This window comes from Sarcophilus harrisii, chromosome 4 (genome assembly GCF_902635505.1).
Source record: "Sarcophilus harrisii chromosome 4, mSarHar1.11, whole genome shotgun sequence".
Lineage (NCBI taxonomy): Eukaryota > Metazoa > Chordata > Mammalia > Dasyuromorphia > Dasyuridae > Sarcophilus > Sarcophilus harrisii.
Genome location: NC_045429.1, coordinates 233,673,968 through 233,690,412, shown reverse-complemented (window position 1 = coordinate 233,690,412; position 16,445 = coordinate 233,673,968). Strand labels below are relative to the sequence as shown.

At 33.4% G+C, this 16,445-nt stretch overlaps 1 protein-coding gene across 5 annotated transcripts in view; it reads right to left on the bottom strand.

The window, feature by feature from the left end:
* Positions 1 to 16,445, bottom strand: part of FILIP1 (filamin A interacting protein 1) — a 311,913-nt gene that overhangs the window by 151,389 nt on the left and 144,079 nt on the right. For all 5 annotated transcript variants that reach the window (XM_031964617.1, XM_031964616.1, XM_031964615.1 and 2 more), the window contains one exon: positions 12,496 to 12,777. In XM_031964617.1, the coding sequence (XP_031820477.1) occupies positions 12,496 to 12,777 (282 nt within the window). The remainder of the gene's footprint in view (positions 1 to 12,495; positions 12,778 to 16,445) is intronic.

Genomic DNA, 16,445 nt, shown 5'->3' with positions numbered 1-16,445 from the left:
AAAAGGCAAATAAAACTCAGGTCATCTGATTGGGTTTGTCATTATACAAGGTCATGAATATTATAAAAAATTTGATAACAATATCCAAAAGCAATATTATTATGAAATTTGGTACTTATTATATTTTATTAAACTCAAAATATTTTCTAAACTTTGCTAAATTCACTTTAGCAACCAACTTCTGGAGGGAGAAAATATCCGAACATATAAGGAATTTAATTAGTCAATCATTAAGCATTTATTGAGTTGCTATTGTAACCCCAATGTTGAAACTCCCTCATAACATAGAGATGTCATATATGTACTCGAAAACCTCTCATTTCTTTGGCTTGTTGCCTTTAACTGGTAGAGATCTGAGCACATTAGTATCTGGTATTTTACCTAAGGGGAATCACTAGCTCTTCGAAGCACTCAGAATGAGTGCTAAAACCTTATCTAGTTTTCTTTGCAGATTAATGGACACAGACAGTACTCACCTCTGAGTACATAGAGAATCTGTAGATACCTCCCAACCACTCATCCAGCTAGTAACATTTCACTCTCAGAAGTATTCATGACTTATAGTACTGCCCTGGAAAGAATCCCAGCAAAGAGAAATGATAGTTTTTATTGTTGTTTATTCCTGACATCTCCAACAATTTTCTTAGCTTTTTTCAGTTGATATCATTCCTTGTTATTCCTTGTAAGTTTTGTCTTTCAGTTTTCAATATTACTGTCCTCCAAGATATGATCCGCTTACCAGATAACAGTCAGTACTCTTCCCAAAACACCAGTCTTCTAGCTTCTGGTCCCTGTGGAGCAGCAAGCACTCTGGATTTAGAATTCAGAAATATATCATAGGGCCAGGATACCTCTGTTCTTTGAAAATCTACTTTTGTACACAATGGTTCCACATCTGGTTCCTTTTTTACTAAAAGGCAGCCAGGTTGCTATAGGGGTATTCCCTTTTTGCATTTTCATGTCTTTATCTTTAGTTCTATATAGAGTGATAATGTGAATATTATTTTTCTCCTCTCTCAGCAACAGGGATATGTATTTCTGGCATTTGTCTGTCTCTATTTGCTAGATCTTAGAATTTGGGAAAGAATTCCCAGTTTCATCCCAATTCTGCTTCCTTCCCTATCTTCCTCCAATGAAACTGAACTAGTTTATTTAAATTAATGCAAAGTGTAGTAAATTCTTCCTCTTTTCCTTCATGCTCTTTCCAGTGCCTGCATCTCTCAATATTCTGAATTCCTATCTATTCTGAAACATCCAACTCAAATAGTATCCCCTTCTTAAAGTTTACTCTAATCTTTGCCATTTCAAATTTCACATAGTATTTTGCATACATAAATATAATGAAAAATTATCTTAAAAATTATTCATATTATTTCATTCTGATTACATTATCTCTTTCATCCCCTTTCCAGAAAATCATTCCCTATAACAGAAAGTGAATAAGAGAAAAAAAAAGAACGTCTTATATTATTTTACATTATAATTATTTGAATATGTATGCCATGTGTCCATGTTCGACTGCAAGCTACATGAGGACAAGAATAATAATAATAGTAAATAATAATAGCTAACATTTATGTAGAATTTACTACATACCAAGCACTTTGCTAAGTGTTTTACAATTATGCAAATATTGTATCTCCTCTAAGAATAGTACTTAATATATGCATATAGTTAAAAATTTATTAAATTGATAGAATGATAAAGAGAATAACATGACTGGAGTAGAAAGTTCTAATATGAGGAATACTAAAAAGATAAGTCACCCTAGAAAGATGAGGAATGCTTAAAAAAAAAAAAAAAGATAAGCAACAAGGTGGTACAATTGATAAAACACCAGTCCTGGAGTTAGGAAGGCTCTAGTTCAGCTATGTGAACACTTAATCTGTTTGCTTCAAACTGAGGCAAAATTTATCTGTAAAATTAGCTGGAGAAGGAAATGTCAAACCACATCAATATATTTGCTGAGAAAATGCTCAAAATGGGTCACAAAGAAATGGACATGACTGAAACAACAGAACAATATCACCCAAAAATAAGCTTACAGAATAAAGAAAGCCAGTTGATAAATATGCCTGAATTGCAGTCTGGGAAGTTTGAATTTGACTTTATAAGCAAAAAAGTAACTATAGATTCTTAAGCAGGAATATGAAATGAAGAAAGAGGTTTTTTTTAGGAAGATTTGTGTGGGGGATGGCAACGTGGAGGGAATAGCAACAAAGAGACCAAGCAGGAGATGTGCAGTAAACAGATGAGTTGGAAAGGACTTAGGTCCAGTAGGAATAGGAAAATCATTTTAAAGAAATAAACAACAGGAGCTGGTGAATAACTGAATTTGACAGACAAAGGAAAGAGAAAAATGCAACCATTAATTCCAAGATTAATTAAAGGAAACTAGAGAGTGCTCCACGGGAAAAAGTACCAGGCCCAGAAAGCCTGGGTTGAAGTCCTGAGTTTGCTCTTCATCAGTTGGGTCACCTTGGAAAAATCACTTTACTTTTCTGAGTATTTCCTAAAATGTTAGGGCTGAACTAGATTATCCCTCAGATCCCTTAGAGGTTTGACATGCTATGTCTCCATGTTTATAAGTTGAAAAGGAGATACAATTTGAGATAGAAGATGAGTTCTGTAGAATAGAAGGTAACAATGTTATCCAAGTGTATGTATTCTTTAAGCATCTAGAGTTCCAGGTTGTAGATGCAAATTTGTGAGTCATTGATTTAGAATTATCATTGAATTGTTAATAATGGTGACTAAAGTCAAAAAAGGCAACTAGATAATAAAGTGGATAGAGGACAGGGAATGGAGTCAGGACAACTCTTCCTTATGAGTTAGGGAGATATTTCCTAGCTGTGTGACTCTGGGCAAGTCACTTAATCCTATTTGCCTCAGTTTCCTCATCTGTAAAATGAGCTGGAGAAGGAAATGGCAAACCATTCCAGCATCTTTGCCAAGAAAACCCCAATGGGATCATGAAGAGTTGCATATAATTGAAACAAATGAAGAATAACTAAACATATAGTACTTTAAAAGTGACTAAATGTTCAATATAGAAGAAAGAAAATGACTAAAACAACTCAACAAAAATAAAGTGTTCAATATATTTTATCCTATTTGATCCTTATGTCAACCCTATGAGGTAGGAATCATTATAATCATTTTACAGATGAAGTAACTAAGACTGAGAAAGATTTAATTGATGCCCAAAGTCAAACAGCTAATAAATATCTGTGGCAGGATTTAAATTCATCATCTTCCTAACTTTGCCTAGCATTCTATCCAATATAACACCTAATTCCTGCTAAGAATAGATGAGGGAGGGAATAGAAAGAGAGAAGCAGACAACTAAGGATTCAGCTTTGGGGAAGCCCAGAAGAAGGAAAAGGAAGAGATATCTATCTATGAATCAATCCCCTTTTGGTTTAATTGAATTCAAGAAACTTTTTTAAAAAGTCCTTACAATATTCAAAGCATATTCCAGGAGCTAAATGTATAAACACTAAAACTGGCTTTCCTTATACTCAAATAGCTTACATTTAACTGAATAATTTTCTTCAGTGTAATTCTAAGACTTTTCCACATTTAGACCTGGCAGAGAGCTTAGAGATCACTTAATTTAACAGCTCAGGAAACTGAGCCCAAAGAAATTAGGAATTTTCTTAAGGCCACACAGGTAGTAAGTGGCAAAGTCATCATAAAAATCCCAGATAATCCAACTTCAAATTAAGCTCTATTTTCACTAAACTGATCTGCTACTAACCAGCAAAACTTTGTGAATGATTTTCAGAAATTTGAGACCTCTTTTCACCTTTCACCCAATCATACTTAATAATATACTTAATACTTATAGCATTACTTAATAGTATCATAATAACAGCATGATATAATATAACATAACAATAGCATAAAAATAGAATAATATAGTATAAGTGTACTCAGTGTGAGATTGAGACTGAATGTCAAGAAAGGTGATTTTGCCTCTGAATATTTGTAAAAGCCTCAGCATTTCAGAGAAAAATACAAATAATTTGGTGATTTCCAATAATTTTGATCATTTTTTTATTACTTCTTTTTTTTGTCCTCTTTTGGAATGAATATAGTATCATCAGCTGCAATCAGAATGAGAAAATGAGGGAAAGAAAATGTGGTTGGTACTATTCTACAATAACCAAATGGAAGTATGAAGAGAATTTAATATATAAGGTGGTGGATTTTTTGATGTCATGAAAAAAATTAAATTCATATCCAGTTTCTGAATAAAATTATTTTTGCAAGCAGAAACATGTGCCAAAGTTCAGTTTTATGAGCTTTTGTGTGAGTTACATTTCCTTTGAACTCAGGCATTTTTAGTACAGCCAAGGTGCCTGGCTCTTTTAAAGTATCTCTGGGCTATTTTTAGACAATTCAAGAAATTAATCATGGGACTTGAAATTATGATTTGGCTATACCATTGCATTACTTTCAGTTTAGTCTGAGCAATGTGAAACCAATTTTTTTTTTTATCCAGAGAGTTAAAATATTCCAAATCATTAGAAAGTACATATAGCCCGTGAATAAGGAGGAAAAATAACTATGTTTTGCCTTTTTTTTCCAATACTGCCATCACAGGCAATAGACACTACTTTTGAGTACAAGTAACATTGACTCATAAAACTGAGTAACAATTGTTTTAATAGATATTGCCATATTGAATACTTATATTCTCCTAACTATATGGAATGAAAAGCTCGCAAATATAGAGACTTAGCTGAAGAAATCAAAATAAACACATGACATTCCTGTCATTCTGTCTACATCTTGAAGGTGCCTTCATTGAGACTGCAGATAAGTTGACATCTCATCACTTTTGTTCAGTTATAAAATGCACTCATTTTATCCACCTGCTAATATTCTGCCAAATACTAAGCATCAAAGAACCATAATAGGAGAGAATGTTGCCTCCAGATTTTTTCTCTCTAAACTCCATTGAATATAAGATGTAAAACTTGAGAACAATAATTTTAATACCCAAATCCTCCCATTTACGCTGAAGATCAGCACAATGTTTAATATCTCATGTTATCATCACAGCAATCTAATTACTAGAAATTAAGGGATTTACCAGAAGCACTTAGATAGTAACCATTAGGAATGTGATTCAAACCCAGATTTTTTCTGACTTCAAATTCTTTCTTCCCTTAGTGATTCTGGAAGTAGTAGGCTCTACCATAGTTGATACAATCAGTGGCACTATAATGATGAAATAAGACTAGGTACAGAATTGCAAAGTCTGAGAGATATGAAGAGATACACATACATAGTTTAAGATGCATAGGAAATAGATAAGCAAGAAAATTATAGTGTATGAAGGGAAGCATATTTTTAAATATACTTCCTCTTTGTTAGGCTGATGATTTTTGTATTCTTCTAAAATTCTGTGCTCTTTCTTATTATCTCTCTACTTTAATCCCAAATACCTGTAGTGCTGAAATGTCCATTTTCTTCTCAGTCTAACCAAATTTTACTACTTCTGAAGGATCTGAAATTGTAATTTCTTTGAATCCAGCTTGACAAAAAGAGCTATTTCAGTTCTTTTTTTTTTTAGAGGGTCCTATTTAGGGACAATGACAATCCTTATCAAGTAAAGTATTATCTGACCCTTTAAAGCAGAGTTTCTTAATCATTTTTATATCATGGACCCCACTGTCAGTCTGATAGAGACTATGGATCTTTTCTCAGAATGTTTTTAAATGCATAGAATTATAAAGACAGCAACTTATATTGAAATATAATTATCAAATATTTGTTTAAAAAGCAAGTTCATGAATAATGGGTAAAGGATTCTTGCTTTAAAGGTCTGAATATACTTTTAAAAATTCTGATGGCTAGAAGCAAATAAGAAACATTAGCCAAACTAGATATCTATGGATCAAAGCTCACAAAAATATTCTGTAGTAGAGGAAAAGACAAAGGGTTGGAAATAAGGAAATAATTAACTTGCTGCTAATTAGCTATATGAAATGGGAACACTACGTTTGGAATCAGAGGTCCTGGGCTTAAATACTGGTTTTGCCACTCCCTTGTTGACCTTGAAAAGTAATTTAACTTATCTGGAATTTAGTTTCCCTATGTGTAAACTAAGGGAGATGGATGACAAAATTTCTAGGATTTCTTCAATTTCTAGCATTCTATGTTATCCTATAGTGATTCATTGGGTCTATGTTCTATTATGGGGGTTCTCTCAAAAGGCATGAGAGCAATATATAATGAAATAGAAAAGATTTGTCCATCTTCTGGGCAGAACAACCAAGGATCTACCTTGCATAGAGGTAATTACATTTTAAGGGCTAATCAAAATTTACTATACATTGAGTGAAAAAATGAGCACTTCTGAATTAACTAGAAAATAATGGAGACTTGCAGTTTTAAGGTTATGGGAAAATAGCTTCAGAGCTGGAAGAGAACTAAGAAGGCATTTAATGTAACACCTTTATTTTACAAAGGAAGAAATGGATGCCCAGAAAAGTGAATTGATTGAGATTACTCATGTAGGAAGTAGGAAAACTGTTGTTCAAAACCAGGTTCACAGGATCTTTCAGATATAAAGGAACTTTGAGGTCATCTAAACTAATCCCTACCTTTTACAAATGAAGAAATTGAGGGAGATTAAATAAATTCTCCAAGGTCAGGAATTTGAACTGCAGATATCCTGACTTTCAGAGACAGACAAGTTATTTCTTGCTGGGAGTTTAGAAGAGGAAGAAAGGATCACAACCAATAGTTTGAAGGTGAAATTGCTCAAGAAGACTGACTACTGACAAAAGAAAGCACCAGGAAGAAAGTCTTGACCTAGGCTCTAGATTTTGGTATCTTACTGAAAGTGGGAAACCATACCAATGGAATGAGAAATGAATTCATATCAAGCCCCAGATGGGAATAGAAGAAAATTCAGCAGGAAGGAGCTAAAGAAAGTAGATAAATAACTCTACACACCAAAAGCTGAGACAAATGGCTGTTGTTTTGGGCCAGGATAATATAGCCTTCTCCATTGTATGTTCCCTCCTAGTGCTTTTTAGTAATACCCAGTAAGTACCTAAGGGGCCTGGCTCTGTGGAACAATGGAAAGGTTGGGAAAAGTCAGTTTTGCCTTTTCTCCACATCTGCCCAGTTTAAGGAAAAGTGGTAACAGCTCAGAATCTGAAGGGAACACCAATGAGCTAAAACCTAAGCTTGCTAATGGAAACAAAAACAACAATAATGGGATTAGAAGACATGGAAGAATCCTTGCCTTCATTAAATAATAAACAGTGAAACAGTTTTTTCAATATAAAAACTCTAAATTCTAATTCCAGTCTTGTAAGCAGATTCTGTTCCTCCTTTCCCTAATATTTAGCTTGCCAAAGATTTTCATCTATCTGTCAAATCTTCATCAACTCTACCTACACTGTTGCCATTCTATAAATCCTATTTTTAGATATGCACTCTCTTCTTGGATCATGAAATTGATCCTATAAGATTTGTATACAATTACTTAATTCCTCAACATATGGAAAATCTGGATTTACCATATATACAAAAAGATCATTTAAAGGTTGAATATTTACTTTGCAAAAGAATTCTAAGGTGTCTACCAAACTGAATAAATCATGATATAAAGCTATCATAGAATATTATTACTTCAAAAGAAATGAGGAACATGAAGAATTCAGAGAAAAAACAGGAAGATGTGTATGAACTAAGGCAGAATGAAATGATCAGGATCAGGGGATTCATTATAAAAACTGACTGCAATAATCAAGTAAAAGGATGGGTGAGATAGGTAGCTGAACTTAAAGTAATCTTATATTGCTGAATTAATTTCCATATGCTATCATGCAATGGAAATACTGGTATCAGACTCAGACAGTTTTAATGAACTTTTTTCTTTGTGACAAGGGATAGATCATTCAATGGATAAATGTTTTTAAGTAAATGCCTGCCTCGTCTTATCTATCTAGCTAATTTTTTCTAATTATATATCTCTTATTTTATGTATCTACCAATCCATCCATCTATAAACAAGAAACATCAATAAAACTTATTTTAAATTCTTATAGATTCTTTTAAATGGGCTAGTTTTCTACCTCTAGTCATGCCATAGTTTTCTTTCATTGGATGGTTGTCAAAGAAGAGATGGTGCTTCATATAGGAAGTTTTATGAACACTAAATCCCCATGTTCAAATTTTGGACTTCTCTACTGCCTCTGGAATTTTCCTGGTTTGTGACTGAGAAGGCTACATCTCAGTATAATTTATTTTGTCTTGTTTTGTTCACTTTATGTTTTGCTACCACATTGAGATTTCAATGCCCCTAAGTAAATGTAGAAACATAGCTATTTCTCATGATAATCTATGTTAGTTAAACTAGAATAAGGATGGATAAAGTAGTTCTTTTAATTTTTAAAATATCAAAATGAGTATTGATTCCTTATTTAAAAAATTATAAATGTAGACCAACAATAATACATACTATCTTTTTCCTGACAGATATGTGAAAGAGTCAACATGCAAATTGAGATGTGGTTTTTAGACATGGTCAATGTGGAAATCTTTTTTGCTGGACTACGCGTATTTGTTGCAATGTTTTTTTTTTTCTTTTCCTTTTTTTTTTTCAGGAAAGGGAGAAGAGGAAGGAGGGGGAGAAAATAAATACTTGATAATTGAATATATTTTTAAAATATATATATATGTACATATATATATATATATATATATATCTTAAAACAAGCTATACATAATAGAGACTCACAGTATCCTATACAATCCTCTTTTTGTATTCTTGGTATAAGGAAATATCCATGTTTATGAAGTATGTCAATTTCATTACAATAAGAAAGAAAAGTTTTAAAAATTATAATCAACAAGTACAAATAAAATGAGAAATAAAATCCAAAATCAAACCTTATACTTCAAATTATAAACTTTTTGGTAAATATATTAGGCATTTAATAAAATAATAGCAATAAGAGTTTATTTACTTTATATGTTCTTCAGTTATATGTGTGATTGCTGGCATCTACATCTGTGATTTCCTGAATGTGGAAGATCCTTTCACTGAAGCAGATCTATGATTCTTCTGTAGCTCAAATTCTTAAAATGTTTCTCAAAGTACTGAGAAACGAAATGTGACTCAGTGTCACACATCTAGGCTAATGTAGATCAGGGGCAAAACAAATCCAAATTTTCCTGACTCATAAGGGTCTTATCCATCCACTACATCATGCTGCCTCGTCTTATCTATCTAGCTAATTTTTTTCTAATTATATATCTCTTATTTTATGTATCTACCGATCCATCCATCTAGCTATGCACATTAAATAAATATAGATATAGATAAATTAACAAGATCTAGCTTCAAGAACTGCTTTTAACCTATAAAGTCTGTATAACAAAGAATGAGTAACTTAATCATGAGTGTACCATAGCTAGATATATTTTTGTATATGTAGTATATGACATGTATGTATAAATGTGCATATATGTATATTCTTTTTGTAAATGAATGTGTATATGGTTGTTCTTTTTTGTCCTTTGTTCTTGAAGAAGATTATGACATCAGGGAGGTGATACCATGACATGCAAATGAGTTGGATTTAGGGGCTATACAAAGGGCTGTACAAAGTCACCTGCCTCACTTTCCCTCTAGATATATCTGGGTCCAGTGGCAAGATATAGATCAAGATGATTGCAAATGGTTCTGGGTAAAATGGGAGACTTTGGCTCTTTTAAACTAAGGTCTTCAACATGTCTCAGTGTGACTGAAGTCACGCCCATTCAGTGATTAAGATGAACATGTACATACTTATGTATATACAAATTGAAACAGCTAGATGACACAGTGGATAGAGAGGTAAGCTTGGAGTCAGAAAGATATGAGTTCAAATGTGATCTCAGAAATTTTCTAGGCAAGTCACTTAATCTTTGTTGGATACTGCAGAAAGAAATAGCAAGCCATTCTAATATCTTTGCAAAGCAAACCCCACGGACAGATGTCTACAGAGTCACAAAGAATCAGAAATTATTGGAACTGAACAACATCAAATCCTTAAGAAAAGTTCTCAGCATATTTAATAAAATATTTATTTTTTCCTCCAAAATGAATTTACATGCAACTTTTCTAATGTAACTATTGTATTAAGAGAGACATCTATGCTCAAAAATCTGCCAAGAAACATTAGAAAGGCAGAGAAGAGCCGAGTTTCTTTAAAAAGTCCCATTGTTCAATTTATATTAGACTATAACTATAAGAGCATCTTACATTTTTTTTCTTCCTTCTTGATTGTTGGTAAGATTTTAGCATAGTTGTCCATAGTTACGAAATGCTAGATCTGTGTTTCTTATTACAACAAAGTAAATACATCCTAAGACTCCTGAATGCTCTGCAAATCTAGAATGATTAATATATATCCAGGAATGATATAATAAATATCTAAGTCACTAACTCAAAAATCAATACTTTGTTCATTACACCAGAGAGTTCAGTGAAAATCCATTATTTATTCCATGGGAAGACAACAGTGTCTCTATTGAAGACTATTTCAACACTTAAGACCAACTTAATCTGACTTCCTGAAGTGAAATTGTTAATGTTAAATGTTAAGGTTAAAAAAAAATAACCATTTTTTCTGGAAATGGATAGTAACTATAAAACTCTGGTAAATTTTCATCTTTTCATGTGAAATGACAATGTAATTTTTCCTGACCTATTTTCTTGATCTTACTAATAGTGGTAAGCTCCATTATTGTCATGGTGTTTTTATACATATATACATACACAAAAATAAATAAATATAAATAAATAGTGTTCCCGCCTTCATTGTGGATTTCCTTATATCTCTTTTTACATGTGCACATGTACACACACATGTATATTTACACAAAAGATAACATTGAATTAATACTTATTCAAGTAAGGAATGTAGATCACAAAAAACAATCTCTAATGAAATCACTGATAAGCTGACAAGGGCATTAATTCAGCTTACTCTTTTCTAGAATTCATATCATTTACAGCAAAAAGAACAACAGGTTCTTAATATGAACACAATCATTTCATTTCTCTCAAGATAAGTTCTCTTTTCTCACTTCTGGAAATATTATTAGCCAAGAGTTAAAAATTTTGGTGACCACATGATTATTACTAGTGACCCCAACTTTTGGTCTAAGGAGAGAGAGTCAGTTCAAGGCTAAAAAAGAGAGGGAAACAGACAGATGCAAAAACAGAAAGACAGAGTCAGTGGCAGAAAAAAAGTCAGAGAAGGATAATGAGGATCAGTCTAGGAATCTGTAGAGCTTAACTTTTATCGATCTGCAACTTGCTTTGTGATATTGAATAAGTCATTTCGTACCAATTACGTGCAGAATCTTGTCCTAATTTAGTGAGACTGTGGTTTACAATTCCCTGTGGAGTCTTATAACTGAATTGGGAGGCACAAAATTATGGTTAATTATCATTAAATGTTTGATTTGTATAATTATTTTTATATACCTCTATATCCTGAGTCAAGTAAAAATTTCTTGGGCAAAAATGAGTCACAACTACAAAAAGTTTAAGAAGACCCAGTAATGGATGAATCCACCTCATGAAGAAATTTCAAGGAACCAACATTTTTTAGAAACCCCAAAGTTAGATCTAACACCCCTACTCAATGAAATATTCTGTGACAGCAACGGAACACTAGATGGTTAGCATATTCCTACTCCTTTTAATCTTATTTTTATACTTGTGATATTGAATCCTTGATTGCTAAAGTGCAAATCCCCTTCCTAAACTCAATTTTTCTCTGTCCTTATCACCATCTAACTCAATCCTATCCCAACGTTGCACTTCAGATATACTTGCCTATTTTACTTTGCCCTCAGTACAAATTTCTACAAATTTCATTTCATTGTATATCATTTTCTCTCTTGTTTTTTCCATCTTCCTGTTCTTACTAAGAGTTGGCTTCTTCCAAGTGCCATTATATACTTGGTCATCTTTTTCAGGATTACTTTTGTTCCTACCCCTGACTTACTGTTTGGGGTGGTAGAATCAGAATACTTCATTCCTGAGGTCACATGATATAAATCATGTGTGTCTTGTACATGTTTATTTTTACATTGTCTCCCTTATTAGAATGCACATTCCGTAAGGGATGGAACTATTTTTGCTTTGCTTTTCTCTCCAAGTTTAGCACAATACATAGTAAATATCTGTTGATTTACTGGTTGCCCCCATAACCACTTCAAGGTTCTCCCAACAATCTTACTTCTTTTCATTTTCATGCAATAGAAATTTATTGCTAATTCTAGATCCTGGTCATCATTATCTATAGTTTTTCTCAGGATATCCTCCACATTTTTTTCCACTGTTAATTACTCAAATATTCTAACTTCCCAGTTCCTCAAACCCTCCTCTACTCCATTGTATCATATATATATATATATAATTCATTTATTATTAGATGGGAGTAATAACTTAGAAAAAGTGAGTCTTACCTGCAATTCTCCCTCCATTATACTAAGCAGTCGGATGAGATCTTCTTTGGATAACTCTAGAGATTTCTTGTTCCCTTCTTCTCTTTCTCCAGATGTTTTCAAGTGTCGTTTGACAGTAGCTGAGACCATGACATCACTCTCCTTTTTATTTGCTTTTTTCTTTTTCTTTGCATCTTCTGGATGGTTTTTATCTTCAGCAATGGTGAGGGTAGAGGGTTGAGGGTAGGACAAATGCCCATTTGATGAGCTTTCACCTCCTTGATTTCGGGATCTCATTCCCACCTACGATACAAAACACACACACAAAGAAAACATGTATTTGAATACTGTGCAGAATTATTTTACTCCAAATACTTAGTATTCTGGAACAGAGTTGATGCTTTATCAGATGAAGTATATCAAATACTTTCCCCCATTTGCTCTAACTATGGCTTTAAGTGAAAATATCAACCATCTTTAGGAAATTTCCCCTTTGACTCTGAACCAAGCTAAATAGATATTTAGCATTCCGATTTTGAAAAAAAAAATTTAATATATAGTAGATAGAATGAATAGGAAAGATCTCCTTGGGAGACAGAAATATGTATGATGATTTATATGTGAGTCTGTATATATATGGAAGTGAGCAGGTGGAAAGTTATGATAATATGGAATTATTTTTTCCACAGTTTCTGTTATTTTCCAGTTAATCATTTATACAAACTAAAACAAGGGAGGACTGGAATTGGGAGGCGCAGAGATCTATTGAAAATAAGTCACTTTGGAGTAGTATAAACATCAATAGAGAAGCCTTAATAATAAAACACTTAAGCCTTTGCATTTGTTTTGCATATATCTATGTTTGGATATGGGACAGCTAGGTGATACAATGGAGAGAGAGCTAAACCTGGAATAAAGAAGACTCATCTTCCTCAATTAAAATATGACCTCTCAACCACTTGCTAGTTGTGTGACTCTAGGCAAGTCAGTTAACCTTGTTTGCCTCAGTTTCCTTGTCTAAAAAAATGAGTTGGAGAAGAAAATAGCAAGCCACTCCAGAGAGGGTGAGAAACCAAGGATGAAACCCCTAAGTTGCAAACCTAGGGGACCAGGAGAATGAGGGAACTCTTAACAGTGATAGGGATGTTAGGAAAATGGGACTATTGAGAGGGAAATAATCAGTTCTATTTAAGTTTAAGATGTCTATGGAACAACCACTTTGAAATTCCAATAGACAGTAGTAGATATTAGATGGAGGGAGAACAGAAGAGAAATTATGGCTAGATAAAGAGATTTGAGAATCAATAGCCAAGATAATAATAGAATCCAAAGTTAAATAGAGAGTTTCATGGTAGATCAGACTACTACATATTATAAAAGGTGGATTTACACAGGAATAACATGCAAGGGGCTTTATCAGAAAAAAAGTGAGATGACATGTCTCTCCACTTCAAGGAAGGACTGTTCATATTACAAGAGGAAGGGACAAATCATGGACAACCTGCATGCTCTACCAATATTCAGACAATGTCAAGAAAATCAGTATCATTCTCATCAGAGAAGAAGAGAACTTGAAGGGATCACAATGACCATATAGTTCAATGTAGATAAAAAAAGAACTATATATATTCATCAAATAGTTATCCAAGCTAGGCTTCAATATCTCCTAGAAGAGAGAATCATCATCTCTTAAGGCAATCCATCCCTTTTTGGAACAATTCGAATTGTTAGGATGTTTGTCTTGAAAACAAACCTCAATTGAGTTTTATTGCAGCTTCTACACATTACTCCTCCATATGGCACCCTTCACTATATAACAGCTCTTGCAAGTAATTAAAGATAGTTATGATATTCCTCCAGAATTTTAGACTAAGTATACTCATTTCCTTCAATTGAAGAAAGTCTTTTTAGCATGTTGAGTGGACCCCCAATGGCAGATAAGCAGGAAGGCATGGAAAAAAAAAAAATATATATATATATATATATATAGTTGTATGTTGCATGTTATCTTCTTAGACTATAAGCTCCTTGAGAACAGGTATCATCTTTTACTTTTCTTTCTATCCCCAGCTTTTAGCATAGTTTCATAGTAAGTACTAAATAAATGACTTGCATAACTAAAAGGCTTCACTGCTTACTCATTGTACTCTCCTAATTTTCTGGATTTTATCTACAATGCCACAACAACTTATTCACAGTGAAAATTTACTCCACTCCAAGCTTTTCACATTGGAAGTATAATCTGTCTCTTTAGCCCATTTCTTTGGATGGTTCCCCCCACAGCATACATTTTCAAGAAAGCACCCTGGCCAACTTTCATTCCTCTCCTGGCTCTACTCCTGATTCCCCCAACTTTTCTTAAATCATGCTTTCCCCTCCTCCTCTATCTCCACTCCCTGCTTTCTAACTTTTATGTCTTGTCTTCCACCCTCCCCCCCAACCCCCCTCTATAGGAAAACAAACTTTTGTGACCTGGGATTGTCTTTCTGTGCATTCCCAGAATTTGGCACACTGTTTGGCACATAGTAATCAGTTAATAAATGCTTTTTGACTTTACTTGAAAGGAACATCTGCCTAGATAAAATCATAGATTCATTGGAATATTGAAATATTGGGGCCCCTGAACCCATAATGTTATATATACAGTGACTTACACTATTGAATAGCTTTCAAGTAGAACAATATGCCCTAAGTCCCTAGCTTTTTGAACACAATGAAAATATTCCTCTATACCCATTCCAGATTAAGTACAAAAGCTATGTTATCTGAAAGCAGATCTCCATTCTGATGCAATGCCTAGGGGAAAGCTTTTCACAGTACCAGGTTTATAATAGAAAAAATAAATATTATATGATGTTTCCTCTCAGATAGGGGCCATTTAATTCTGGTTACATGTATTGAAATCTACATCTCTCTTCCTTTTCTGAACTGGGTCCTTGGAATTGAATAGCTCTGTTTCTGTAACAACCCCAAGGGCCCCAAATATTGTACACAAAACATCATAGAAAATCTGGTTAATGCTGGCCCTCCCTTCCCTGCCTTCATTTTTTTATGGCACATGCAGAAAACAGTTCTCACAATCCCGTGTGCCTTCCCTAGTGAACAAAGTATTGTTCTCCTAGGTATTTCCTTGTAATGAAAGCCAGAGCATTTCATAGCACATCTACTGTGTTTCATCACAGCATGTTTGTAGGCAAAGAGGGCTGACTCAAGAAGAAAAAAAAATGATGAATAGAAAGATTCAAATTTAACTCATGACCTATTATATAGCAAAAGAAAGACACATGGGCTTCCCAAACTGCAATAAACTCACTCCCTAGGACTCCACCTCTCCCATATTGGAATTCCTTTGATCTGAAATAATTTTCTCTGGAAGATCTGGAATTGCTTTGTGATGATGGATCAAATTTTGACTTGAAGGATTCATTATATATCATACATGGGTGAAAATCTAGGCAACAGTTTGCAAAGCATAGGAAATATGGTCATTTCTGCACATCATCATATTGATACTTTATATAGTCATCTGTTTTACACATTTGCCTAATCTTCTTATTTCACCTACTGCTACTTCTTTTGGGCCACTGCAGCACCACCTTGAGTACACACAATCATTTACACACTCACATATATGTGGAAAAGAATACAAGTACCTGCTTAAATATCAGTTCTGTTTCAAAGTTGTGGTAACAATATCTTCGTGAAGGATTAATACTCAAAGATTTGTGATCCTATTAGAGTGATTACTCAGTCCACTGACTCAGACTTAAATTATCCAATAATTTAGCAGAAAAACTTTAGAAAGTATTGTTTGAGGTTTACAGGGATTGAATGACTTACTTAGGATAGCACAATTAGTGTCAGAGGCAGAATTTGAATCTGAGTCTTCCTGATTTCAAGACTACCATTCTTTCCATTTATGTTGCCTATTTTCAATAATATTATAGGTATTTTTTAAAAATGCTCTACAC